This window comes from Monodelphis domestica, chromosome 4 (assembly GCF_027887165.1).
Source record: "Monodelphis domestica isolate mMonDom1 chromosome 4, mMonDom1.pri, whole genome shotgun sequence".
NCBI classification, from domain to species: Eukaryota; Metazoa; Chordata; class Mammalia; order Didelphimorphia; family Didelphidae; genus Monodelphis; species Monodelphis domestica.
In genome coordinates, this window is record NC_077230.1 from 32,728,470 (window position 1) to 32,755,443 (window position 26,974).

The 26,974-nt window shown below is 36.0% G+C and overlaps 1 protein-coding gene across 14 annotated transcripts in view; it reads left to right on the forward strand.

Annotated features, from left to right (window-relative positions):
• DMD (dystrophin) overlaps positions 1-26,974 on the forward strand; it is a 2,399,796-nt gene that overhangs the window by 2,302,138 nt on the left and 70,684 nt on the right. For all 14 annotated transcript variants that reach the window (XM_007493357.3, XM_056797113.1, XM_056797114.1 and 11 more), the window contains 2 exons: positions 1,158-1,243; positions 4,776-4,933. In XM_007493357.3, the coding sequence (XP_007493419.2) occupies positions 1,158-1,243; positions 4,776-4,933 (244 nt within the window). The remainder of the gene's footprint in view (positions 1-1,157; positions 1,244-4,775; positions 4,934-26,974) is intronic.

A 26,974-nucleotide genomic window follows, 5' to 3' on the forward strand; every position in this document is an offset into this window, starting at 1 on the left:
TTTCTATATCATATCATATGTCATATCACATATCATATCATATATCATATTATTTTATTTTATATTATATATAACCCAGTGGAATGCTTGTCAACTCAAGAAGCGGGGAGGGATGAGGGGAGCGAGAAAACATAAATCATGTAATCATGGAAAAAAAATTTTAATTAAAAAATTTTAATTAAAAAAAGAAAATAGATAATCTTTTTTAAAAATTAAAAAAAAATTTATATCCTTACCTTCCATCCTAGAATCAATACTGGATATTGGTTCTAAGACAGAAGAGTGGTAAGGGCTAGGCAATGGGGGTTAAGTGACTTGCCCAGGGTCACACAGCTGGGAAGAGTCAGAGGCCAGATTAGAACCTAGGACCTCCAGTCTATAGGCCTGACTCTCAATCCACTGAGCTACCTAGATTCCCCCTTCTCTTTTTATTTTTAAGCTAAGTTTTGGAGTCTTGCATTCTTGTAAACGGTATCCTTCCATATGTCCATGTTGTTGGTATTCACCCTTTCTTCAGCAGCTACAACAAATAAAATATTGGATACTAATGTTGTTCTTCGGGAGTTGTGTTCTTACATAAGCTTTCTATTATATTTATTGTGACTGAACCATGTAATTTTCTTAACCCTAAGTGGAAAATGTAATGACAGCAAGGTAGCTTTAAAGAACAAAGCAGCTGCTGTGACCATTAACTTGTGCCTTTATAAATAAAAAACCAAAGGAAACTCAGGTTCCAGAGGCCACTCTCCCAGCAATTACCTTAGAACTAAGGTTTCCTGTATGACCTGCTGTTGAATCTCCACCTATCAATGAAAAGAGGTTTTCCCCTTCCTGTTGAAACTTACATAGTTACTTTTATAATTCAGATAAAGGCATCTCGATGAATTCTGTCCAAATGTGTGCTTCAACATTGAAAGGCTTGCGCTGGACAGTTTGTATTTGCTTTTATCCACTGAGTTCTGTCCTATCAGCTGGCAGTAGCTGAGGAGCACCAAAATATTTGATTAGGAATGCTAATTAGATGTTGTTGGATAGAAATTCCTGGGATTAAGATGTGTATAATTTTTATTTCTTAAGGAGAAATCAAAGAGTTGGCATTAAGCTATGAGAATAGTATCAATAATTGTTGATTTTGTTTGTTCGTTTCCCTATATTAGGGGTCGCACAGGAAGAATCCGTGTCCTATCATTTAAAACTGGTGTTATTTCCCTGTGTAAAGCACATTTGGAAGACAAGTACAGATGTAAGTTGATGTATATTAAATTATGTGTATATTCTTATAGTTGATTAATTTTGGGCTAATTACACTCCTAGTTCCCTGATGAGAACTTAATAACGCCACTGTTTCTTTTTCACAAAGGGATCCACACATACCCTCAGTGAGTGTTTTTTCTAGACCTCTTTTCCATTCCTCACAGGGTAGAGCCCGCACCATTTCCCTATAGATATGAGAAGTTTTTCCAAAGAGAGAGAAAATCACTCAGGAAGGATTAGCTGCTCCTTCAATATGAGCATTGTTGAACAACAAATTGAATGTTTCTGAATAAAACAGATTTTTCTGGGCTGAATACTGTGATTTCCTGACCTAGTGGAAGTCAGAAAAATAGATTTGAAGGTTTAGTCTGTGTAACTCCCTAGTCTTAGCATTCATTGTTAATATGCATTCTATAAGATTTGGCATTTGTGTTCAAGACACATCAGTTATTTTGTGACTTAGTACAATGTTTCTTAAGAGGCAACATGGTTATAATGGAAGAAGACTGCATTTGGAATCAAACCCAAATTTTGAATTCTGACTTTGCTATTTATTACTTATGTGACCTTGGATCTCAATTTCCTTATCTGTAAAAATGAGGAACTCGAAATTTATTGTCTATGATGATGTTAATTCAAATCCTGTCCCTAAATATTAACTCCATTAAATTATTAGGATTTTATCATCAGAGAGGATAATTTTATTTTTAGTTATTAAAATTTTTATTGGTGCTTTTTTCTTTTTTACATCATTGTTTCTTCCTAATGATTACTTTCTGTTCTAATCAAACAAAATATATTGCTTCATTGATCTTATCTAAAAATGAATACCTCCTTCCACATCCATAGTTCCCTGCCTCTCTCCCAAGAGGCAGGAAACATGTTTCATCACAGAGGCTTCTTGAATTATGATTGAGCACTGCATTGTTTCAGAATTCTGAATTTTTTCAATTTTTTTTTCTTTATATTATTGTAGCCATTGTGTAAACTGTTCTCTAGGCTCTGCTTACTTAATTCTGCATTAATGCATACAAGTCTTCAGGAATTTCTCTGAATTATTCATATTCATCGTTTCTTATGGCACAGTAATATTCCATTAGTCAAATACCATAATTTGTTCAATTGATGGGCCCCCATTTTTCTTTGCTACCACCAAAACTGCTGCTATTAACTTGTTTTGTGTAGATAAGGCCTTTTTGTCTGTCTTTGGCCTGAGTGGAGTTTATGAAAAGTAAGGATGTTGCTGGACCAAATGGTATATATAACTTTTTTTGAATAATTCCACATTGTTTTTTTTCATAACTGTTACCCCAGGATTGTGCTACTATATTGGTCTTCTCTCAGATTTCCCACCTTCCCCAGTTTGTTTGGTCACCCTTTACTCTCTGATGAGTGTGAGGTGAAACTCCAGAGTTTTGAGCTTCACGTTTCTCTTGGTGATTTGGAGGCACCAAGAAAGCAACATTTTATATATCTTTTAAACACCAATCCTACATTCTGTTGGTTTTGACCAACAATTGGATTGTTCCTAAAAATAAAATATAATGGCAATGAGAATTAAAATTGTTGACATGTTCCCTTTTTTCCTCCCAGTAGTTTGAGAACACAGAAACAAGCACTTAGCTTGTGTGAAGTCCATTTTTTAAAAGAAAAAAAAAATCCTTGATACTTGTTTGTAGATGGGATTGCTGTGTATATGTAGGTGTAGACGCACCTACCCAGGGAAGAAATAAAGGAAAATGAATCAGGTGGAGCTTTCAGACATAATACAGTAGCTCTAGGAATGGATAGGAGAGAAAACTGAGAATGAATTGACCCATCTCCAGCATATGTTCAGCTGCCCATCTCCCCTTTTGAAATTAACCTAAAAAAATCCACATACTTCCAGTATCTGAGAGGAGAGAGAGATCACTAAGAGGCTGTGCTCTGCACTTAGCACTTTGGATAATAATATGAATAACTGGCATTAAGATAGCATTTTGAAATTTTAGAATGCTTTATTAATATGATATCATTTGAGCCTCATCACCACACTATGGTGTTAAGTACTATCATATTATTTTATGTTATAAAATAATACTATAATTTTACAGATGAGGAAACTGAGGCTAGGAGAAGAAAGATCACTTTCCCATGGTCATACAGTTAGTATATGTCTGCAATTTGATTTGAACTCAAGTCTTTCTGATTCTAGGTCCACTACTCTTATCCCTGGGCTGCCTCTCAGCTAGCTAGTTCTCAAAGTCTATGACTTTACCTGCCTTCAAGGTCTTTTAAACTTGTCACTACTTGCTAGACTGTGACAGAGAAGACAATTCTTTAAGAACCAAGGGTTAAGGGGCCAGCGGGGTGGCTACAGGATGACCTGGGTTCAAATGTGGCCTCAGACACTTCCTAGTTATATGACCCTGGGCAAGTCACTTAATCCCCATTGTCTAGCCCTTACTGTTCTTCTGCCTTGGGACCAATACTCAATATTAATTCTAAGACAGAAGTTGAGTTAAAAAAAGGAAAAGAACCAAGGGATAAAGCTCGGCCAAAGAGAATGTATGAGAAAATTCACCTTCTTCCTTTCAAATGCAGTTGTACAATTTGCATATACTTTCAGATATTGCCATTGTGTTGGTTAGTTTTGCTAAACTTAAAAAAAAAAACATTTTTGGCATTAAGGAAGGCTCAGTGAATGTGGGGAAGGAATGTATTCTGGAATGAATATGGTACAAAACAAAAGAAATCAATAAAAAAAGCTTTAATTTTAAATGAATACTTCTATATCATGATGAGCCATCATATTGTTATCGTATGACTTTATTGCAAGTCCCCTGACCCTAAGGTATTCTAATCCTAAACATTTTCTTTACTTGATGTACTTGAGTGACATAAGTAGACAAACAACTGTTCATGGCCTAAATTTTCTTATTACTATGTTGGAAATACCCTTAGAGAATATCTTAATACAACTAGTTCCTTTAAATGGAATTGCATTGATAGTAGTAAGAGTTTGATTTCATCCTTTGAAGCTTTTTTTTTGGTTTCTTTCATTATTTTAAAGAATAGCAAATCTATTTCATTTCTGAAAATAACAGAAACAAATGTTCCCAAATTTTATATTTCTTAAGATATTTTTCAGATTCCAAACATGGAAGGTATTTTTTAAGCAATTTTAAAAGGAATTTCGCAAAAAAAAAAATTCACAACTAACATGAAAACTTTTATCCCCAATAATGCTTATATATACACAAGTTCACAAAGTTCACAAAAGATTGTGTTTTGAGCTCAGAATTCTCACTAATTATCAACCCTGTGATATAAAGTTCTCAAGATTTTACTTTAATTCAACATTATATAGTTTAATTTACACAACTTTGATTAATCCAGTTCATGAATGGACCATTGGCCAAACTAGTATATGGTAGAGAGATGCTCTTCTACCATGTGATTATTTGTCACCATTAAGTTTCTTTAAAAAATTTTTCTGCATGCAGTCATTTTACTATTTGTATTTCCTCTCCTCCTTGTAGATCTTTTTAAGCAGGTGGCAAGTTCTATGGGATTTTGTGACCAGCGCAGGTTGGGTCTCCTTCTGCATGATTCGATCCAAATCCCAAGGCAGCTGGGTGAAGTTGCCTCCTTTGGAGGCAGCAACATTGAGCCAAGTGTCAGGAGCTGCTTCCAATTCGTAAGTTGCTTACATTATTTTTATCAACATCTTGTCCTGGGCTTCATTTTTTGGTTTGAGTATAAGAGGGAAGCTTCTAACATAACCTCAAATGATCAATCATTCCATGAATGAGAAGAGACCACAGAATATAAGAAGAATAATTAATGATAATAATTTAATATTCATCATCACTGTTTTAAATACTGTATTAAGCTCTTTACAATTATTATCTCACGTGATCCTTACAACCATCCTAGGAAATTGATGCATTTTTTATTATCCTCATTTTACAGATGAAGAAACTGAGGCAAATAGAGGCTAAGGGATTTTCCCAAAGTCCCACAGCTTAAATAAGTATCTGAAGCTTCATTTGGATTCAGGTCTTCCTGACTTCAAACTAATACTCTCTCAAGAAGTCACTTGACCCCCATTGCCTAGCTCTTACCACTCTTCTGCCTTGGAACCAATACACAGTATTGACTCCAAGATGGAAGGTAGGGGTTAAAAAAAAAGAAGACTAAATATGCTTTACAGAAGAGCTACTCAAATCAACAAGCATTTGTTACTTTAATAAATTAGCATTTATTAAACATAAATTTAAACATTTATTACATAAACAATAAGATAAGTCCTAAGGGATAGAAGGAAAAGCAAAAACCAAGAAGGCCTGACCTGAAGGAGCTTACATTCTAATGTGGGAGATAAAATACCAATAGCTAGATACGTGCAAAATCCCTACAAAGAAGATGCAAGGGGCAATAGACAGATGGATGGACTCCCTGAAGCAGTGTGGAATCTGCTACACAAACCCAAAGGTAGAAGAGAGGGGTCAGAGCATCCCAGGTTTGGAGGAGGAACACACACACCTGAGCTGGGACCTGGAGTATCATTTTTGAGAAAGTGCAGGTTGGCTGAGGAACTTGGATCATATAGTTGGAGGGAAGAAGAGCATCTGAAGCTTGGCAGGGTAGGAAGGAGCCAGGTTGTTGAAGAGCTCTAAAAGCCAAACAGATGAGTTTAGATTTGATCTTGGGGACGAAATGGAGCTGGTGGAGCTCGTGGAATGGGTTATGGATGGGTGCCATCGAAAAATTACCTTGGCAGCCAAAAGTGGAAGATGGAATTGATGAGTGGGGAGAGACTTGAGGATAGGAATTAGTAAACACTTTTTATTGAAATTTCATCCCAAGTTTTTGAATGACCTCTATCAATAAGGTATTTAGGCATGCAGGTTCTTAGTTAATGAGGATATACTACCGAGGAACTAAAATAAAGAATCTTCTAAAGGTTGTTATGCTTCAGTTGAATTTGACTATAGGAAACAGAATGCAAAGTTAAATATGACATTTTTTTTCTTCTGCATTTGATCATTTTTTTTATCCCAAAATAAAGGGAGTTATTAAAGTTAGGTTCTTGGGACCCATTTATTGAAATTTAAATGCAAATAAACCATAAAAACATATGTAGGATATTCAGATAGTCAGTTTTGACAGATAGTAGAAATAAACCTTATAGAGGAATATTAATTTTATTATAAAGTGTACAACTAAAATGAGTGGATTTGTTAGGTAGCTTATCTCATTTTATTATTTCTAGCTTCTTAGTTGTTTACTCAGAGGCAGCTTAGAGGGCACAATAAATGGAACACGACTTGGAGGCAGAAAGACTTGAGTTCAAGTGTGGCTTTAGACACATATTTGCACTGTGACCCTGGGCTAGTGACTTAATTTCATTTGTTTCAATTAACAAATATTTACTATTTGCTCTCTTCTACATTTCTCTATCTCTCCCTATAAAAAACTTTTTTAAACTCTCAATTAAATTTTCTTTTTTCCCCAAATTATATGAGAAAATGAGTTTAAAAATTCATTTTCTAAAATTTTGAGTTCCAGATTTTATGACTTCCCTTCCCCCTTCCCTGAGATGGTAAGCAATTTGATATAGGTTATACATGTTTAATCACATATAACCTTTTCATATTGGTCATGTTATAGAAAAAGGCATATTAAAAATATAAAGAAAATCAAGTGGAAAAACTATGCTTTGATCCACATTCTGACTCTATTAAGTTCTTTCTATGGTGATGGATAATGTTTTTCATTATGAGTCCTTAAGAATTGTCTTAGATCATTGTATTGCTGAAAATAGTTGTCATCCACAGGTGAAAATGATAAAATATTGCTATTAATTTTTCCCCCCTGGTTCTGTTCACTTCACTTTGTATGAGTTCATGGAGATCTCTTCATATAAGACTTTCCAAGTTTATCTGAAATCCTCTCCTTTGTTGTTTCTTAGGTCACAACAGTATTTCTTTCCGTTCATTTTCCAGAATTTGTATGCTGTACCAGTAGCTAAATATTTATTTCCCAATTGATGGTCATCCCTTTAGTGTTTAGTTTTTTGCTACCACAAAAAAGAGCTGTTCTCAATCTTTTTGCATACATAGAACTTTTTTATTTCTTTGATGTCATTTGGCTATAAACTTGCTAGTGGTATCACTGGGTTAAAGAGTTTGCACAGTTTAGGAACTTTGGGGGCATAGTTGAAAATTTGCTTTCTTATATGCATTGGCCATTTCACAGCTTCCCTAACAGTGCATTAATGTATCTATTTTCTGATAACCCCTTCAGCATTTGTCATTTTTCCATTTTGTTTGCCAAACTAATGGGTGTAAGTTACAACCTCAGAGTTCCTTAATTTATATTTACTTAATTAGTTACTTGGACTTCTTAAAAATAGTAATTGTGAATAGTATGGATTTGTTCTGATGAGGCTGCAACCATTTATCAGTTGAAGATATAAGAATTAAAATGGGTTTTGGTCAAATTAAGAGTTATAAAAAGTTGTGGTTGCCATTTATAATAATTAAATATTAAGTCAAAAGGCTGTTAGTAGCTTTATTATAGCAAGGTAGTGATAGTAAAGAGGGAAATGTAGGAAGGATGTAGAAAATATTGCCTAGCTAAATACCTTAAGTCTAGATCCAAGTGCCTCCAGACTGTGAGTGTGAATCTTAATGAGAATCTCACTAGCCCATGAGAGTGTCTCCAGACAAGCCTTTCACCAACCAAAAAAGAGTCTGATGCCAACAAAGATAGTCTCATTGAAGAGAGCAACCCACCAAAGACAGAAGAGCCAAAAAGGCAGTGTCTCTGGCCAGGGTCTCCTCAACCCAGGAGAGTCACCAAAGTTGAACTCCTTGAGCTACCAATGCAGAATCCCTCTTTCAGCAAGAGCTACCAATACAGAATGAATTCCCATGCAGAATCCTCTTTTAGCCTCAGTTGCCAATGCAGAATCTCCAAAGCTGAATGAATTCCAACTCTTTGCTCTCACCTTTTATAAGCTCTTTTCCCACATCACTTCCTGTGTCTCTGGTTCCTACTTCCTTTCACTGTGGGCTGGTTTATCTCTGCAAGTCTTAGGAACCAATCATAGTTTCTTAATTTTCCTGGCATTGCACAGAGGACAGTGCCTGTGGGATCCACTTCCTGTCTCTTGAGAGTGAGAACTTCCTTTCTCTGAGTGTGTGAACTTTCTTATAAAAGGATCTTTGAGTGTCTGACTAAGTGTGAAAGGAGGGGCAGTCCAAGTTCTTGATTGATTAAGTTAAAATAAACAAAGGGAGTTTTAAATTCCATTTCACAGAGAAATGGCTCTTTTTTGTTTTTAAAATAAATTTTAATAAGTTTCTTATATGTTTACAGGGACTTCTTGACTAACAAAGTTTTTCTTTCCATTATTAATTCCAAATTAATTATATCAAGGCTGACCTTTGTCAGGTGTATTTTAGTTACTATTGTTGTTGTTCAGTAGTTTCCAATTCTTCCTATTTGAGATTTTCTTGAAAAAGATACTAGGGTAGTTTATCATTTCCTTCTCCAGCTTATTTTATAGATAAGGGAACCAGAGGCAAACTGGGTTCAGTAACTTACTCAAGGTCACATAGCTACTAAGTGTCTGAACTCAGATTTGAACTTGGGAAGATGAGTCTTCTTGACTCTACAACTAGCATTCTATCCATTGTACCACCTAGCTGCCCAAGTTATTAGATCACTCAAGTTTTAGAATTCTAAGGAATTATTTTTCCAGATAAGTTGTCCTAAATTAAAAGAACTTCTGTTGCTTATCCATGATAGCTTGAATTTCTAGTAGGGGAGTAGCAGTTTTTTGGTATTCATCATTCCTTGCTTGTTTAGACAAGAAGTAGAATTATGGTTATGTAAGCTTGTTGATTTTTTTTAAGTCAATGATATAAACAAGGGGAAAAAATGTAGCCTTTTCCAAAAACTGTTAGTAGTTTCAGGATAGAAAGAAAACCAAAAATAATTGTACATGAAAATTTAAACTTATGTACATTTGAAAAAACAATTCAATTATAACATCTTGGTTCCAACACTGCCCAGCTTTTCTGTTACTTTATGAACTTTCATCTACTTCTGTTTATTTTTAATGACTTGTTAATAGTCTTTTTTTCCCTTCATTTTCCTTATGTTTTTACTCTCACTACCCCTTTTCCACTCTCTCCAAAGACAACTGTTTCTTCTTAAGGGAAAACTAAAATCCCTCTTGTAATAAATGAGTATGATTATGAAAAAAAAATCACATATTGGCTCTCTTTGAAAATATATATCTGTTTATCTGTAGTCTATCATCCCTATGCCAAGATATGAGAAGCATAGCTTATCAGGCTTCTAAAATCTTAATTGGCCATTGCATTGATAATCTTTCTAAGTATTTTTTGTTATTTTGTTTTTCTTTATAATCTTGGACTTACTATATACATTGTTCTCCTAATTCTCAGTATCTCTTTTTTTACATCTAGAGATGGCATTTTCTGTCTTCAGTTTTAGCAAATAAACAATATGATTCTTAGAAGATATACCTAAACTTTTCAGTAAACTTCATTTATATAAGATCTCATCTGTAGTACAACCTTTGATAGTGACAGTGGCAACAGGTATATTTTATATATGATAATCTATTTCCTCCAATTTTTACCAATTTCTCTGGGAAGAATCTTGAGAATAGTTTTCAGATTTCTACTGTCCTTAAATTTTCCCTTATCCTAACTTTCTATTTTATCTCTTTTTAATTATTTATTTTATAGCCTCTTAGGCTCTATTCATCCCTTTCATGTGCTATTAGTACAATCTATAGTTTACAAATGGATAGTGTTACTCAAGTTATTAAGTCAGTTTTTAGAAGTTTGATTATTTGCTTAATATTAGGAACAGGGAATTCTCCCTCCCTTTTATTATGTTTGCCAAAGCAGTTAAATAAGAATTCCTAGAGGTTCTTAGCTGCATGATCCCTTGAAACTAAAGGAAAGTGAGAGTTGTAAGGAAAACATCTTGGTTTAGGGGTTGGCCATCAGGGATAGAATCAGGAAAATGGCCTCCTTTAGGGGTTGACCATCAGAGATGGAATCAGGTTTTTATTGGTGGTTAGTAAGCATACAGGTCTTTTTTTCCCCTATAATAAAAATACCTTTTTATTGTCTTGCTTTGGACCTCAGAATTTATAAGTACAGGCGATAATTTCTTTATTCTATGTAATATCTGCCACATTATGGACTTTCAGACATTCAACACATTTCTAGTGCCCCAAACAATCTTCACTCTCTGTATAATGAGCTATTCAGTGAGAAAATTATATTTTAATGAATTAATTAAATTATCAACATTAAAAATCAATCTATTGCCAAATAGACTTAAATTAGCCACAAGGCTAAAAAATATTGCCAATAAGTGTATAAACATCAACTTACAGTTGGAAAGTACCCATGAATTCAACTAATTTACCCGTTAGTCAAATCATGGATCTTGCCTATGCTACTGCAAAAAGTATTTGTCCGGTTGTTGCCTCCCAATAATGTGGAACAAACACTGTCCCACAAGGTAACCCAGCCTGGTAACTAATGCATAATTAATGGGTCTTAAGCAAATGGCCCACTTTGTTGGTGGGTGATGGTAAAGAGGGTTCAAATCTTTCATAATAGATAATCACTTTAGTGCTCTGGAGTTCCCGAGGCCTGATTGAAAAGAAAGAAGAAGGGGGGGGGGGGGGAAGGATGTGGTTGGAGACAATATCCTTGAGATAGACGCAGAATGAATGGTTTCTCAGTAAAACTGGGAGTTTCTGGGCTGAGTAATTCTCATGAGTTGGACCTTTGGAAGTAAATATGGCTGTTTGTAAGCCAGGCATTTTAAATGTAGGAAGGGCACTGTTTTTACCAGCTTTCTCCCAGTATTCTTCCAGCTTGCTGGCTTCATCCCCTCGCCTTGTGCTCAAACACCACTGGCAAAGTAGTCTTCTCTACTGATTGCCTTTACCAGAACTAAGATTCTCCTCTGTCTGATTCAAGAACCTTCATCACCAAACACTACTTGTATTTTCCAACTCCTCTGTCTCTGGGTTCTTTCTGCCTCTTTCCTGTTTCTTTTAGAGTACCAGACTTGAAGACAGAAAGACCAAAGTTCATATGCTACCTCTGACATTGACTAGCCCTGTGCCACAGGGCAAATCAGTTAGCCTCCTTCCGTCTCATCTTCCTTCTCTCTAAAATGAGGGTGGTAATAATAGCCCCTGCCCTACACAGCTGTGAAGACTGAATGTGATAACCTGTGCCTTATAAATCTTTAAAAGCTCTAAAAATGTTAGCTGTTGTTATTATTTCTCCTTTGCTCATTTATCATATTAATGTTTCTGAGTTTGTTTGTTTTTTTTGAGGCATGTTTGGCATCTGAAATAATTTATTCTCTGCTAGCCAGATGTTCTCTCTCCCTTAAGTACTTTAGTAGACCATAATATCTCATGATTCCCCAGAGACCTTTCCCAACGAACTAAAATAAAGATCAGGATCTCTTCTATTTCCACTATACTCTGCATAATTCTCTTGAGCCTCTTGCTTTGTCTCACAGAATATATTTTCCACTGTACCAATCAATAATGTCAGTGCTTTTAATTTGGGTAATAAACATATCCGTCATGAACATTGTTGACCATGACTTTGTTTCCACACATCAGTGTCTGTTTTAAGTGGAAAATCCATATAGGGCAGGGGTCTTTGTTTCCTAGCTTTCTTTGGCATTCAACAGTGCCTCCTTCTACTGAGTCTTCAGCGATAGTAAGAATATCTGAATGGAGGAGAGGAATGAATTTTAATATCCACTTTGGATTCTTAGGGATGCCAAACTTCCTTAGTTTGGAAATAGAATGGAAACTTTTATCAATTTCTCACTTATAATCTTAACACTATGGTTAATTAAGAAAGTCTGTGAGTGACTTAAATTTATGTAGTACTTTCATATATTTTTTAAGCCCTTACCTGACTTCTTAGAATCAATATTATGTAGTCAGGGCTAGACAGGGAGATATAAACGATTTGCCCAGGGTCACATAGCTGGGTAGTGTCTGAGATCAGATTTGAACCCCAAACCTTCCATCTCCAGGCTTGGATCTAAATCCATTGAGCCACTCTATCATAATTGATTTTTTAAAAAATTAAACCTACTACACAAATAATGGGAATGCTTATAAGCAGTGGGATCCAACCTAAAGAGTCTAATATTATTGGACATTAAATAGATACTTAGATTAGAATGGTCATAGAAATACATATAATTCCTTATTTAATACTAAAGTTACATTTCACTTGATCATACCATATCTAATCAATATATTTAGTTTCTGTTTTTTTTTGCATAATGCTTTGCAATTTTTCTGTTCTAGAATATGAAAAGCATAACAACTTCTATAAAACTTAAATATATGAAAAGATATATCATTTAATCTGGGTTCTCCCATAGCTGAGGAGATTACAGCTTCACTATGCCTGTTCATTGAGACAAAGAGGTGCACTGATGATGGGCTTGGAGGAATACCTAGGTATAAATCCGATCTATGACACTTTATTTATTTATTATTTACAGTTATCCAGTTCATTTCCTCCTCTGTAAAATCGTGATTAATCCACTCATTCTGTATTTATTAAATGCTAGTCTCTTTACTATGTGGTGGCTTTACAAAGACAAAATTTTTAAAGCTCTGCCCTCACAGCCTATTCATAATTTTATACCTCACCCTTATTGTGAAGTTCAATAAAGTAGCTATACATATGTTTCATATATAGGCATGTACATATATATATATACAAAACATTAAATATTAATAAATTAAATATATTTATTATGATAGAATTATTTAATAAATTAATAAAAATAAATGAATGGAAATTAATGAAATAAGTTTATTATAATAAATTTAATAAAACAGCTGATTTGAGAAAGTTTTATATATGTCATTTATATTTTATATCATTGATATTTTACACATGAATTGTATGAATATAGAATTTATATATAAACCTATCACTTTCTATACATCAACTATGTTTACTTTTTTTACTTAGATTATGATTTGATATGTTGTTTTCTCACAAAGAAACATATGGGACTTATTGATATTATTATCACACTCTAGGTTAGGATCCGCCATGCTGTTCTGAAGGATCAGCCTTCACACTGCAAGCACTTGGGAATTTACCTGAGCCGATTCCCCTCATGACAGACATAGTCTTTACCTATGGGTAAAGCCTTCCCGGCTTGATAGGACCTACCAGCAAAGCCTTCCAGAACTCACGGTCATTTCTATGCCCCAATGAGACGTTAGGGTAGAACTATAATAGATAAACTTTTGTGAGCAGAACATTAGTTATTACAAATATAGATTTTTTAAATTTAAAAATACAGTTGCAGAATAGGCTTCCTATTTTATTGGAGAAAGGGAATATTGACTATTTTTAAGCTTCTCTTAGTCCTTTCAAGCCTTGGCAGTGAAAAACTTTTTTTAAGGGCTTTTTTTTTTTTAAATTGAGAACTGAACATTTAGCTGCTTTCTTTTAGATGTTATTCATTTTCCTCAAAACAGTTTTCCTTCATTTTGGATGACAGCAGGAATTAAGGTACAATACTGGCCATACTCAGGCATCTGCTTCTCCTAATGGATGAACCTGTGCTTGTTCTAAGCCTGCCCACATCCGGTCCTCTCTAGTTAGTGCCTCATAGGCTTACGGATGTATTTATATCAGAAACACCTTAACTCAACTATCTGTAGACCCAAAGACTCTCAGATTTGACCTGGCTTGGTTGACAATTGGGAAAACAGTAGTAGAGTACCTTTCACAAAAGACAACTTTGCTATTTATTCCAAATCCTTTTTTTCCCTACTTACCTTTTTCTTATCTGTTATTTAATTTAATATTTAAAATTGCAAAAGATTTAGATAAGAGAAAAGGATCTTTATATCCACCAAACTAGATACTGTAGAAATAACCCCTAACTAAAATAAGAAAAATAGGAAAGACCAGGAGACAAAGTTGAAGAAAGGATATGGCGGTAAACCATTGGCTTTAGATGTCTGTTTCCATGTGTACAAAGTATGACTAATAAACTGGATGAACTAGAAATGTAAGGAAGCACATTTGACCTTATAGATAACTCTTTCACTGGATGGGATGGCACTCATCATTGAAATATCACTTGGAAGTGTATATCCCATTCACAAAGAGCAGAGTAGACAGGGCTGGAGGTAGAGGTAACATTGCATATTAAGAAATATACTCAAGGGGCAGCTAGGTAGGATGGTGGATAGAGTGCCAGACCTACAATAGGGTTGGCCTGGGTTCAAATCTGACCTCTGACCCTGGCTAAGTCATTTAACCCTAACCCCAATGGCCTGGATTTTGACATTCTTTTGTCTTAGAATTGATATTAAGAAATAAAGTAAGAGTTTTCAAGAAAAAAGAAAAGCAATATACTCATGAGAAAATTGAGGAATCAGGGCAAAGGGACTAAGTTGGGAAACATTTGGGGAATAATCCGTATATTCAGATAGAAGCAGTGTTGCCAGGAGGTTTTATTATTGACTACCTGGACCAAAGGAAAGAGTTCAGGGAATAGATCAAAAAGAGATCACAGTGGCATGAGATAATTGGGGGGGGGGGGTACATTTATGTATTAATTCAGTGATAATTTCAGTTTTCTTTTTTTTTTTAAACCCTTACCTTCTGTCTTGGAGTCAATACTGTGTATTGGCTCCAAGGCAGAAGAGTGGTAAGGGCTAGGCAATGGGGATGATCAAGTGACTTGCCCAGGGTCACACAACTGGGAAGTGTCTGAGGTTGGATTTGAACCTAGGACCTCCCGTCTCTAGGCCTAGCTCTCAACACACTGAGCTACCCAGCTGCCCCTGATAATTTCAGTTTTCTAAAGCCTACATTAGTAACAAGGATAATTGCTTATCCTAGAAGTGTTCTAATGAATAAGTGAAAACTATTTGCTGAAATAGAAACAATGTGAACCTTGTAGAGAATCTTAGAATTTGGGTAGAAGACCCTAGGTATAATTTAACATGTACCCTACTTTAGTGATAATTGAATGCAAAAGTTTCAGAGAAAAGATAGACTGAATTCCTTGAGCTAAAGTTCTGCAGGGAAAAAAGCTCCAAAAGAATGAGAAGCTCTCAAGAGTAAAATCTGATGACATTTTTAGAAATAATTATGGCAAGAAAGAAAATGGAGAGGTTTCTAAAGAGAACTAAGAAACAAGGAACTCATTGAGTAACTTATATTTTAGACATATTTGGAAGATGGAAGAAAAAGAAAAAACAATGCAGGATGAATGCAAGAGTAGCAACGTCCTATAAGGATAGTAGTAGCAACATAAAAGCTCAGGAGGTGCTAACACCCAATAGAAAGAAGAAAGGATTTCTTTTTATATGGGATCAGAAAAAGAAAAGAAGCAAAAGATGCAAGGAACTACTACTCCGGATGGAATGATGAGAAGAGATGATGGAGAACAGGCAGAATTACTTAAGTGTTCATTTTCCTGTTTTCTCTCCCGAGGAGAGTGATTTTCTGACTAGAAAATATATATTAACCATAAAAATGCTTACTGAAGCTAATTCTGACTAGAAAGTATGTATTAACCATAAAAATGCTTACTGAAGCTAAAATCCAAGTAAGGGGGTTATCATAAAGACTATCTACCTGTCTCCAATAAGTTCACATCACTGGGTTCAGATGAATTACGCTGCAGGGAACTTGAAAGAATGGGCAGATCCTTGCTTTAGGTCATTTATCTTGATTTGACTTCCTGGCAAAATTCTAAAACATATTATTAAAGATTTGTGAATACCTAGAAAGTAGAGTTGATCAGTGAAAGCCAGCAATGGTTTCATCAAGGACCATTCATATCAGGTTACCTTTGTTTCTTTTCTTTCTCTCTTTTCTTTCTCTCTTTTCTTTCTTTCTTTCTTTCTTTCTTTCTTTCTTTCTTTCTTTCTTTCTTTCTTTCTTTCTTTCTTTCTTTCTTTCTTTCTTTCTTTCTTTCTTTCTTTCTTTCTTTCTTTCTTTCTTTCTTTCTTTCTTTCTTTCTTTCTTTCTTTCTTTCTTTCTTTCTTTCTTTCTTTCTTTCTTTCTTTCTTTCTTTCTTTCTTTCTTTCTTTCTGTCATTAGCTTGATATATCTAGGGAATGGCATAGACATAGTTCATTTATATTTCAGCCAATCATTTGATTCTGTATATTATATTGTATATTCTATCACTTTTTATTTTAGTTTCATGTCTTATTCTATGTCTCTCGTGCTGTTTTAATGGCCAAGATGAAGAAACGTGAATGAGATGATGATGAATTTAATTGAATCCAGAACTGGTTAAATAAATTGGTTCTAAAGAATGGATGATTTTAACTTGGAGGAAGATCTGTAGTACTCAAGATCTTTCTTTGGTTCTATCTTCATTATATTTATCAATGATTAGATGAGTGATAGATGGCTCATCTTATAGATTTAGCAAATTGCCAGAGGATATAAAGTTGAAAGGGAAAACAAACATGTTGAATCATAGGTTCAAAAAGATCTTGGCAGGCAAAACCAGTGATCCAGGGCAAATGGAGAAAAACAAAATTTAAGACAGTATCATAAATTCAGTGCTGGAAGTGACTTTGGGGAATTTCTACTCCAACCACATCATTTTACAGATGAGATATTAAAGCCAATGTCATTATAAAAAAATTAATCAAGGTAATTCTATATTTGTATATGTGTATGGTAATGCTTAATTACAGAAATCTCTCAGCTGTATGCCAACTGCATTAGCTATATCACTGAAACTTTCAGGTCCTGAGTTTAATCAAGGATTTAACAGTTTGGGAATAATCAATCATTTAATGGTTTAAAACTACTATTTACTTCAATCAACCATATAGAAATCTCTCTCTCCCTCTCTCCTCTCTCTGTCACTCTATCACTCTGTCTCTGTCCCTCTCTGTCTCTTTTTCTCCCCCTCTCTCCTTCTCTCTCTCCTCTCTGTCACTCTATCATTCTGTCTCTGTTTCTTTTTCTCCCTCTCTCTCTCTCTCCCTCTCTCCTTCTCTCTCTGTCACTCCATTACTCTGTCTCTGTCCCTCTCTCTCTGTCTCTTTTTCTCCCCCTCTCTCCTTCTCTCTCTCCTCTCTGTCACTCTATCACTCTACCACTCTGTCTCTGTCCCTCTCTCTCTGTCTCTTTTTCTCCCCCTCTCTCCTTCTCTCTCTCCTCTCTGTCACTCTATCACTCTGTTTCTTTTTCTCCCTCTCTCTCTCTCTCCCTCTCTCCTTCTCTCTCTGTCACTCCATTACTCTGTCTCTGTCCCTCTCTCTCTGTCTCTTTTTCTCCCCCTCTCTCCTTCTCTCTCTCCTCTCTGTCACTCTATCACTCTACCACTCTGTCTCTGTCCCTCTCTCTCTGTCTCTTTTTCTCCCCCTCTCTCCTTCTCTCTCTCCTCTCTGTCACTCTATCACTCTATCACTCTGTCTCTGTCCCTCTCTCTCTGTCTCTCTGTCTCTTTTTCTCCCTCTCTCTCTGAGGCAGCAGAGATTGTAGGAATTGCAGAGAGGGAAAGGTATATGGGTTATAGTGATAGATAGAGCTTTTTAGAAAACCCAGGATTAGAGCCCTCCTTTGAAGAATGAGTGAAGCATTGAATAGCGTAGGGAGGGTTGGGTGGGAAATCTAGCAGGGGCAAAGGCATGAAGATTTTTCACTGTTTCTTCCCTTTAGTTATGCCTCTTTCCATGCATCATACTTTCCTGGTTAGGTGGCATGTGGTTTGCTTTTCCCCAGGATGCTTTCCCTTGATTAATAATCTCATGCAAGGTATATCTTTTTTGTTCAGCGTTCAGCACTAAACATACCTGTTCTTTATTCATAATCGAGACGGAATTCAGAGAGGCTTACATTATTTGAATTTAATACAGTTTTCAGAAGCCTGATAAACTTTGCAATAATTTGCAATCCCAGTGGAGAGTTGGCACTAAAGGTGAACTTTAGAATCTGCTTCCCCAGCTCTGGATTTTTCAGTCAGGTACCCTGGCAACCACTTGTCTTGTGTGTGCAGCATGCATGAAAATGGGATGTTTACTCTAGCAAAAGATAACAGAGAAGGAGAAATCCCCTTTGCTCTTTGTTTGAAGTGTAAGACCTTGGGGATGGGAGGAGGCTGGTTCCTTTCTGTCAACATGCCCCATGTGTTTCTAAAGGCCATTTTTCTAATAGCAAGGACAAATGGTAATAAAATGTTTAAGTGTTTCCTCCAAGCAGTTCCATAAGCATTCCTTGTTCTGGAGAAAAAGCAGCTTTTTTGACTTCAGTTGATGGATCTTTCATTTTATTCTTTTTTTCCCCCCACCCCATCCTTACTCCCTACCTTAGGGAAACCTGCTCTTCCAATTCAGCCTGGTCACGAGTCTGAATGTGTAATACCCTGAGGATATCTGTGTGTGTGTGTGTGTGTGTGTGTGTGTGTGTGTGTGTGTGTAAATCTGCCCCTCCTCTTTTATAAAATAAATGTAAACATTTTTGGAATTTTCTCTGCCTCAGCTCTTACATGTGCTCTCCCACCCAGGCTTATATAATATCATATGTTTAGGTATCCTAAAAGATTTTACTCTACCTTAAAAAAATTCCCTTTGTTAGAGTAACATTTCAAAAACTAAACGAAAGCAAAGGGGATAGTATCCCTCTTTCAGACTAAATTGTAGTCAACAATTGAGGGAGAAATGGATTCTTTAATGTGGAAGAAAAATATAATTTGGCCAAGTTTAGATTTTTTAAATGCCGTGTATAAAATGAGGCTGCATCAAGGTGAATATTTCCAAGCATTTGAAATCTGTGGCTAAATAATATTTTATATCAGAGGAGATAACCTATCTTTTTAAAGTCCTGGTCCCCAGAATGGAATGAGGTGAAGTGATGAGAACGTTTCTGGGAATTGTCAACCTTGGAAAAACATAGAACCAACTGAAGCAGTTACAAAGAACAAAATTTTAATCAGGGCAAGGGAGACAGAGAGCCAAGCTCTGGAACCCGAGGAACAATGTCCCTGGGAGAATGGGAATCTCCAAATCATGGGGAATTTCCAGTAGGACCAAAGGACTTGGGGTCTTTTATACCCTTTGGAAAAAAAAGGAAAGGAAGGACCACTGACTGGCTTACATGGAGGCTAGGGAAGGAGGATCTGTACTACCTGGGAGAGGCTTAGATACATATCCTGGGAGAACCTCCTAAGACAAAAAGGTATTTAAGATTAGATTATAACTGCTACCATCTAGGCTGAGATCTTCAGTACTTGAAAATTTATTGTTCAGTCTAGCACAAACCTGCTAATCCCATCTAGGGTGATTCCTGGGAGCCTGAGGGTTTTAGAAAACAACTTGTCAGGATTCAGGTTTTGTTTTATTTGTAAAAGCCAGTTTGGGATTACTAATGGTAACTCAATAACTAATCTTTGTAATCCATGATTAATTAGGAATCTCATTTTAGCTGTCTTTTTTAGCTACATGCCAAGATAAAAGTCACTTTTTTTTTTCAAAAAAACTTTTACCTTCCTTCTTAAGGACAAGGTGATGTGGATTTAAATGACTTGTCCAAGGTCACAGAGCTAGAAAGTGTCCACATTTGAACCCAGGACCTCCCATCTCTAGTTCTGGTTTTCAATTCACTAAGCCCAAAAGTCACTTTCTTTTAAACTAAGATAATGGCTCTAAAAAGTGGTAAAATGTCCAATATTAGATGGCAATGAGGGAAAAAAATCACTAGAAAAATTTCAAAATACAGGTAGTTTTGATTTAGTAGGAAGAACTGGAGCATCTGGCCTAGCTGAGTGGCCTAGTGGCCCTCACTAGTTCCTTTCCCTCCTTTTTTTCTTCCCTTCCTCCCTTATCCCTTTGCTGTCCTAGGCTATGTTTGCATGTGAGAAGACTAGATCTAATGAGAAGTTAGATTGTAGGATGTTAAATTGAGAGCTCTAAGGATAATCTGGAGATCATTTTACATTTCCCTCATTTTATCAAGAAGGAAATTAGAGGTGAATTGCCTTGTTTACCTATCACCACTCAGATAAGTAAGAATCAGAAGGAAGAGCAAGACTTAGAAGCCTTGTTTTGTGGCTAAATCCAACAGTCTTTCCACTGTGCTAGTACTATAAAACTATCGCGGCACCCACCTTTCTCCTTCACTACAAGCTCCCTTTAGGTCATTTGACCATCATTATAATAACATCAAAAGTATAGTTCCTATGTAATCCTTACACCAGAAAGATTGTAAGGAAGTTGAACAGAATACTTGCCCACATTTTTGTCTGTTCTCTCCAGGCTAGGCTCCTTCCAGTTAACTGAGCATGCCATTCCATCTTCCCTCTCTCACTTCTGCTCCTTTGCATAGACTGTCCCTCCTTAATTCTTCTGCCTCTTCAGAATTTTTAGCTACTTTAAAAGGTTAGCTCAAGTGCTACTGGTAACAAGAGACCTTTCTTGCGTCCCCTTGCCCTTCATGTTCCTCAACCCCATGAAAATGACTTTATATTTGTTTTATAAATTGGGTTTTTTAAAAACCTGTATTATTTCCCTCACACGCGTCCCCAAACCATTAGAATGTAAATCTGTTAAGGTCAGGGATTATTTAATTTTGGTTTTTCTTTACTAGTCTATAGCATAGAGCTTAGTACTGTTTAGACTTAAGTTACTGGATGGCCAGCACAACTTAAGGCCTGGGAATTGTAGAGTAAGCTCAGGAAAGAGCTTTTTATTCATCAATCACCAGACACTTAATAATTGCCTGGCACAATACAAGGTCTTATAAATGCATTCAATGAATGATATATTCCTTACTCAAAAGGCATTTGCATTATGATGAGGTAGCCAACCAATATATACACGTATAGCATTTCTATGTTTATATAAATAATTATATATTCTATATACATTATATATAATCTATATATTTAGTGTCTCTCTCTATACCCACATATGTCTATGTATGTACAGTAAGCAGGTAGGTGGCACAGTAGATAGAATGCTGGGCTTGGAGTCATTTTCCTGAGTTCAAATCTGACCTTGGACACTTATTAACTGTGTAACCTCAGGCAAGTCATTTGACTCTGCCTCAGTTTCCTCATCTGTAAAATGAGCTGGAGAGGGAAATGAGAAACCACTCTAGTATCTTTGCCAAGAAAAGCCCAAATGGAGTCATAATAAGTGAGACATGACTGAAATGTCTGCACAACAACATGTACACAATAAATATAAAAGAAATAAATATAAAACAATTACATAGAAAGGCATTTGAGAGAGAGAGTTTTAGCCCTTGAGAAGACCAGGAAAGGCTTCTTCCCGTAGAATGTATGCTTGAACATTGAAGGAAAGGAAGGATTCTGTCAGGTGGAGAGAGGGAAAGAAAGGATATATTCCAATTGGGAGGGGCAGATAGCTGGTGCAGATATGGCACTAGGAGAAAGGAGAGCAATGGGTAAGGGATGGACAGGCCAGTGTAGGTGGGTTTCAGTTTGCAGCAGATTCAGAAACATTGTTCACTGAGGCTGGAAAAAGTGTATTGGGCTAAATTATACAGTGCAGTAAAAACCAAACAAAGTAGTTTCTATTTGATTCAGAGGCAATGTAAATCCATTGTATTTTGAGTAAGGGATTGACATTGTTTAGGTCTGTGCTTTAGGAAAATTCCCTATTGCAGTGGTGGAGAAGGCGGGGCTTGAGGCAGAGAGACCAATGAGGGGGATGGACTAGTAGAAATTGACATAGAAATTGATAAAAGACCGAGAGGAGCATGGTGAATAGAGGAGAGGGATTGGATCTGTCACAAGTGAAGGTGGAAACCGCAAGATCTGGCAAATGCTAAGACACGGGGAGGGGAGAGACAATGTGAGGAATTGAGGATGACTCTCAGGATATGGACCTCGAAGATTGGAAGATTAAGCATGCCAGCAATGGAAAGAGGGAAGTATAGAAGGTGGATTGGTTTGGAGAATGAGTTCTGTTGAGATGTTTGAAATGTCTGATAAGCAATTGATGATGGATACAGAATGGAAAATCAAGGGAGAGAGGAAGCTAAGTAGAAGAATGGATTGAGAAAGAGTGGAAAGGGAAGTCCTAGATTCATATATGGCCTCAGGCACTTCCTAGCAGTATGACCCTGGGCAAGTCACTTAACCCCATTTTGCCTACCCTTTACAAAAGCTCTCTTCTCTCTTGAAATCAATACTTAGTATTGATTCTAAGACAGAAGGTAAAAGTTCTCCCCACCCCCCCAAAAGTCAAAAGGGGGCCTGATATATAGAAGTATGAGTTATCTAGATATGGTAATTAAACCTATAGGAGCTGATGAAGTCACCAAGGGAACAATAGAAAGAAAAAGAGGATCCACAGAGTATCTTGGAGCCCTGCCCTTTAGGACAGAGATGTTCCTAGGATTGCACACTGAAATTTTAAATATATATTTTAAAATTGCAACTTTGTTATACAGGATGGTTAAATTTTCTATTAGTACAGAGCATAAAATTTCAGAACTTACAAAAAGTGAGCTAGCCATGGGATCCCAACCACCATATATGTTATTGTTTTGTTAGTAATGACTTCAGAATTACAAATAACTAATATACATGGACACCTTAAACTGGGGCCTTTCTCTACAATAATCAGAGTAATTTTAGGCAGGGTTATTAGAGTATTTTTTCAAAATTTGATCTTAGTGAAATCTTTCTAATTCCTAGCCAAAACACCTTTTCCTAAGGGTCTGTCATCATCTGCCAAATAATGCATATTAAAATGTTGTTAAAGAATGATGTCAAATTGATAGGCTTGAATTTTCAGAATCTCTCCCCTTTTCTTTATTTCTTCTTCCAGTGTATCATTAAATTCTTTTAAATAAGATTTGGAAAGTCCTGTGCCAGAATATTTCCTTGATACTGATGGGAGAAGTGGGTTTTCTTCTGTGACTCTGGCTTTTATTTTCCTATAAACATTTTTATAGGCTTTATTGTTTAAGCATTGTCAAGGGTATCAATTCATATTCATTATGTTCCACCTAAAGAAATCTCTGTGTATAAATCTTTATTTGTATTTTTTTTACATCTCCTTTCTACTTCTTTTTGCATTCATACATACACAATGAAAAGGACGCTTCTTCATCTGTCATCTGAATATTTATGTTCAGATTGTAGAAATGATCATCTTTCCATAGCCTTGTCAATCTTGAAGAAAAGAGAAAACAAATTTGAAGAGGAATTTCGATATAAACTATTGGAGGAGTGTAATATACATTATTTTAGTAGAGAAATAGTAAATCATTCTAGAATATCTGATCTATATCACAAGTCCATCTAAGGATACTATTCTAAGTATTGTACTTGTCTTATTAAAATTAAGATTTTAAAGTTCTGCATTGATAATTTAAATAATTTCCTTGTGAAAATAAATTATCACTGGAATTACTTCCTCATTAGGATTTTTTTTTTAATTCAGTCATTTCAGCCATGTCCAACTCTTCATGGTTCCATTTGGAGTTTTCTTGGCAAGGATACTAGAATAGTTTGCCATTTCCTTCTCTGGCTTATTTTATAGATGAGGAAACTCAAGCAAACAAGGTTAAGTGCCCTCCCCAGGTCACATACCTACTAAGTGTCTAAGGTTGGATTTGAACTTGGATCTTCCCGATTCCAGGACTGGTGCTCTTATCCACTGCACCATGTTGGTGCTCCGTTGGAGTTTTAGAGAGTTTATGAAGTCCTGATTCTTCTATGAGTTGTCTCAATCTCTTAGACTGTATTCCTTATCTCAGTTTTCATGCTTCCTTTCTCTCATTAATAAAATAGCTTTGTAGTTCCATTTCCTTTTCAAGGCTTCTCAGATGGTGAATAACAGTCGTTAATTAATTAAATGTTTAGATAGTTGAGCATCAGTTTATCATTTTCATATTTACTTTAGGATTCGAAATGAGAAGTTCAGAATCAGGCATCTTTTTTAAAAACGCTTTTTATTAGGCATCCAACTAGTTCAGTAGATAGAGTGCTGAACCTGAAGACAGGAATATTTGAATTCAAATCCAGCATAATAAACTGATCCCTGATCCAGCTACACTACTTTTAACAGGGTTGGTATAAGGATAAAATGAGATAATATTCATGAAGTGCTTTACAAATTTTAAAAGTGCTACATAATTTATGTATAACTCAGTGGAATTACTTGTCAACTTCCAGAGAGGAGAGGGAGAAAACATGAATCATATGATGATGGAAAAACAATTTTTAAGTGCTGTATAAACATTAGCTATTATTATTATTGTTACCCTGCTTTGCCCTATAGAATGGATAATTAATTTCTAATGAAGTGTTTCATGATGAGAAAATTATTTACAAACTTAAAATTCTGTTTTTCATTTATAATACGACTAATTTCTCTGTGGCTGTATGTACATTTACAACACTTCTGCCATACTCATAAGCAATTTTTTTTTACTACAGTGAGTTTGATGTTTTAAAATTGTTTATTATTTGGGAGCAGTATGTTAATTAGCTTATTATTAGTCAGGGATAGCAGAAAGATTAGAGTCAGAATAGTTGACCTTGAAAATGCAAATGAATGCCACACAATCACCTTCTGTTATTATTTGGGTTGATTTTTATCTTTAATTGGCAATGCAGATTTTTTTATTAAAATTTAGAATAGTGAACCTTGGCCTCCCACTTCCCTCATTATCTTCAGAATATTAGAGGAAATCCTGAAATTCTGAGAGAGCTTTTGGGACAGAAAAATGTTAGATTTCTTCTAGTCCTTCACTGACAGATTTTGGCCTCCTGGGCCTTATTTCAAACAAAAAATTTTTCTCTCCTGGGGATGTATGGCTACTCTTAGAATCTCTGGGCATATTCCTGAGGTAGCAGCAACACATATAACTAGCTGTGGAAATTGTGTCTGAGCGGAATATTTGAGAAGATATTTGTGTTCGATAGAGAAATGTCAGCCAACCTAAGGGGGAGAGAGCTCTGGGTTAAGTTTCAGATATTCAGGCATGCCTCCTGGGTCTCACTGCTTTTTCTTCCTCCTCAATAGTATTGGGTTTTTTAGGTTTATTCACCTAAACTCTGTTCTGGACCAGTGGGAACACTCCCTGCCTCCATCCAGAGTGACTTTGTCTTTTCTAAGGGCAGGTTCTCCACTCTCTTCACCCCTTCCCAAGGTTGAAGAGAAATGTAGTTGTAGTTCTTAGCATGGCTCTCTCCCCTCTAGTGCATGCCAGCTGAATAGCAGGGAATTTACTTGTACTTGTTCTGAACTCTGCCCCTCTATAAAACAAGTTAGAGAATGGAAAGATTTATGAAGTCAGCTCCTCTTTCCCTAAGGCAGAGAAGTGTTCCCTGCCTCCCTGCCCTCCTGCTCCCTTCTCTAAGGCCCAGTGTTCTGTCCTTGTCTAGTCTTGAAGAGATCTGTTTACAGTTTCACCTACCTATAAAAATAAAATGAACGAACATCTCAGACAAGTCAGTTAACCTCTCGGGGTCTTGCACCCTTTTCCTGTGACATAGAGACAGTAAATTAGAGGATTTCCAAGGTTCCTCACAACTCTGACATTCTATGGTTATGACATTCATGGAAGAGAGGGAAAGTTTTTTTTTTAACTGTAATCAGTGGCAAACCTACCTAACACGAGAAAAGTAGTTTATCTCACTAGATAATAGATTATGGGAACTCTACATTACAACATACTGTAAAAAATGCCATGTATGTCCCCGAATTATAAACACTAGAATGCAGCTTTTTAAAAATAAACAAAGAATGAATTATTTCCTTTTGAGTGAATTTAAAAGAATTTTTGGTTTGATGCATTGACTAAATTTGTTATGTTAAAAGAAAACCATTTCTGCCCTCATGGAACTTACATTTTACTAGGGGAATAAATATGGCAGATACACAGAGAAGGAAATAAAAGATAATTGAAGAGGGCAAAGTATAAGAAGAAGTATGTTGGAGAAAGCAGAGCATGAACTGAATCTTGAGAGAAGGGAAGGATTCGAAGAGACCAAATGAAGACAGAAAACCTCCTAGGCTTGGTGGATGTCTTTTCTGAATGGCATACCACAAGAGAGAGAATGCCAAACTTTACTTTGGCATAAAGTTAATTAAGGTGAATGATATCCAAATTGTGAAGAGCCTGGATAGCCTGAAGACTTTGTCTTTTATGCTTGTGGCAACCACTAAAGAGAGGAATGATCACAGCTGTGCTGTTGTTCAGATTTGTCCTTTGTGTCTGACTCTTTGTGATTCCATTTGGGGTTTTCTTGGAAAAAAAATACTGAAGCCACTTGCCAGTTCCTTCTCTGGTTCATTTTGCAGACAAGGAAACTGAGGCAGAGTTGAGTGACTTGTCCAGAAACACATAGCTAATACGTTTCTGAAGCCAGATTTGAACTTAAGTCTTCCTGATTATACCTTGTGCCCCCCTTGCTGCCATCCTGTGCAGAAGGTTTATTATTTTGGCAGCTCTGGAGGATTGGAGCTTGGGGGCTACAAAACCAGAACATTACAAAGAAGCAGGAGGTGAGGAATGACTTTTGAGGATAAAACATAGGTCAACAGACAGAAGAAAGTTTGAAAGAGGAACGTGTTTGGGAGGAAAGCTATTAAATTCTCTTTTAGACTTGTAAAGATGTCCGAAGTACATGGAAGCAT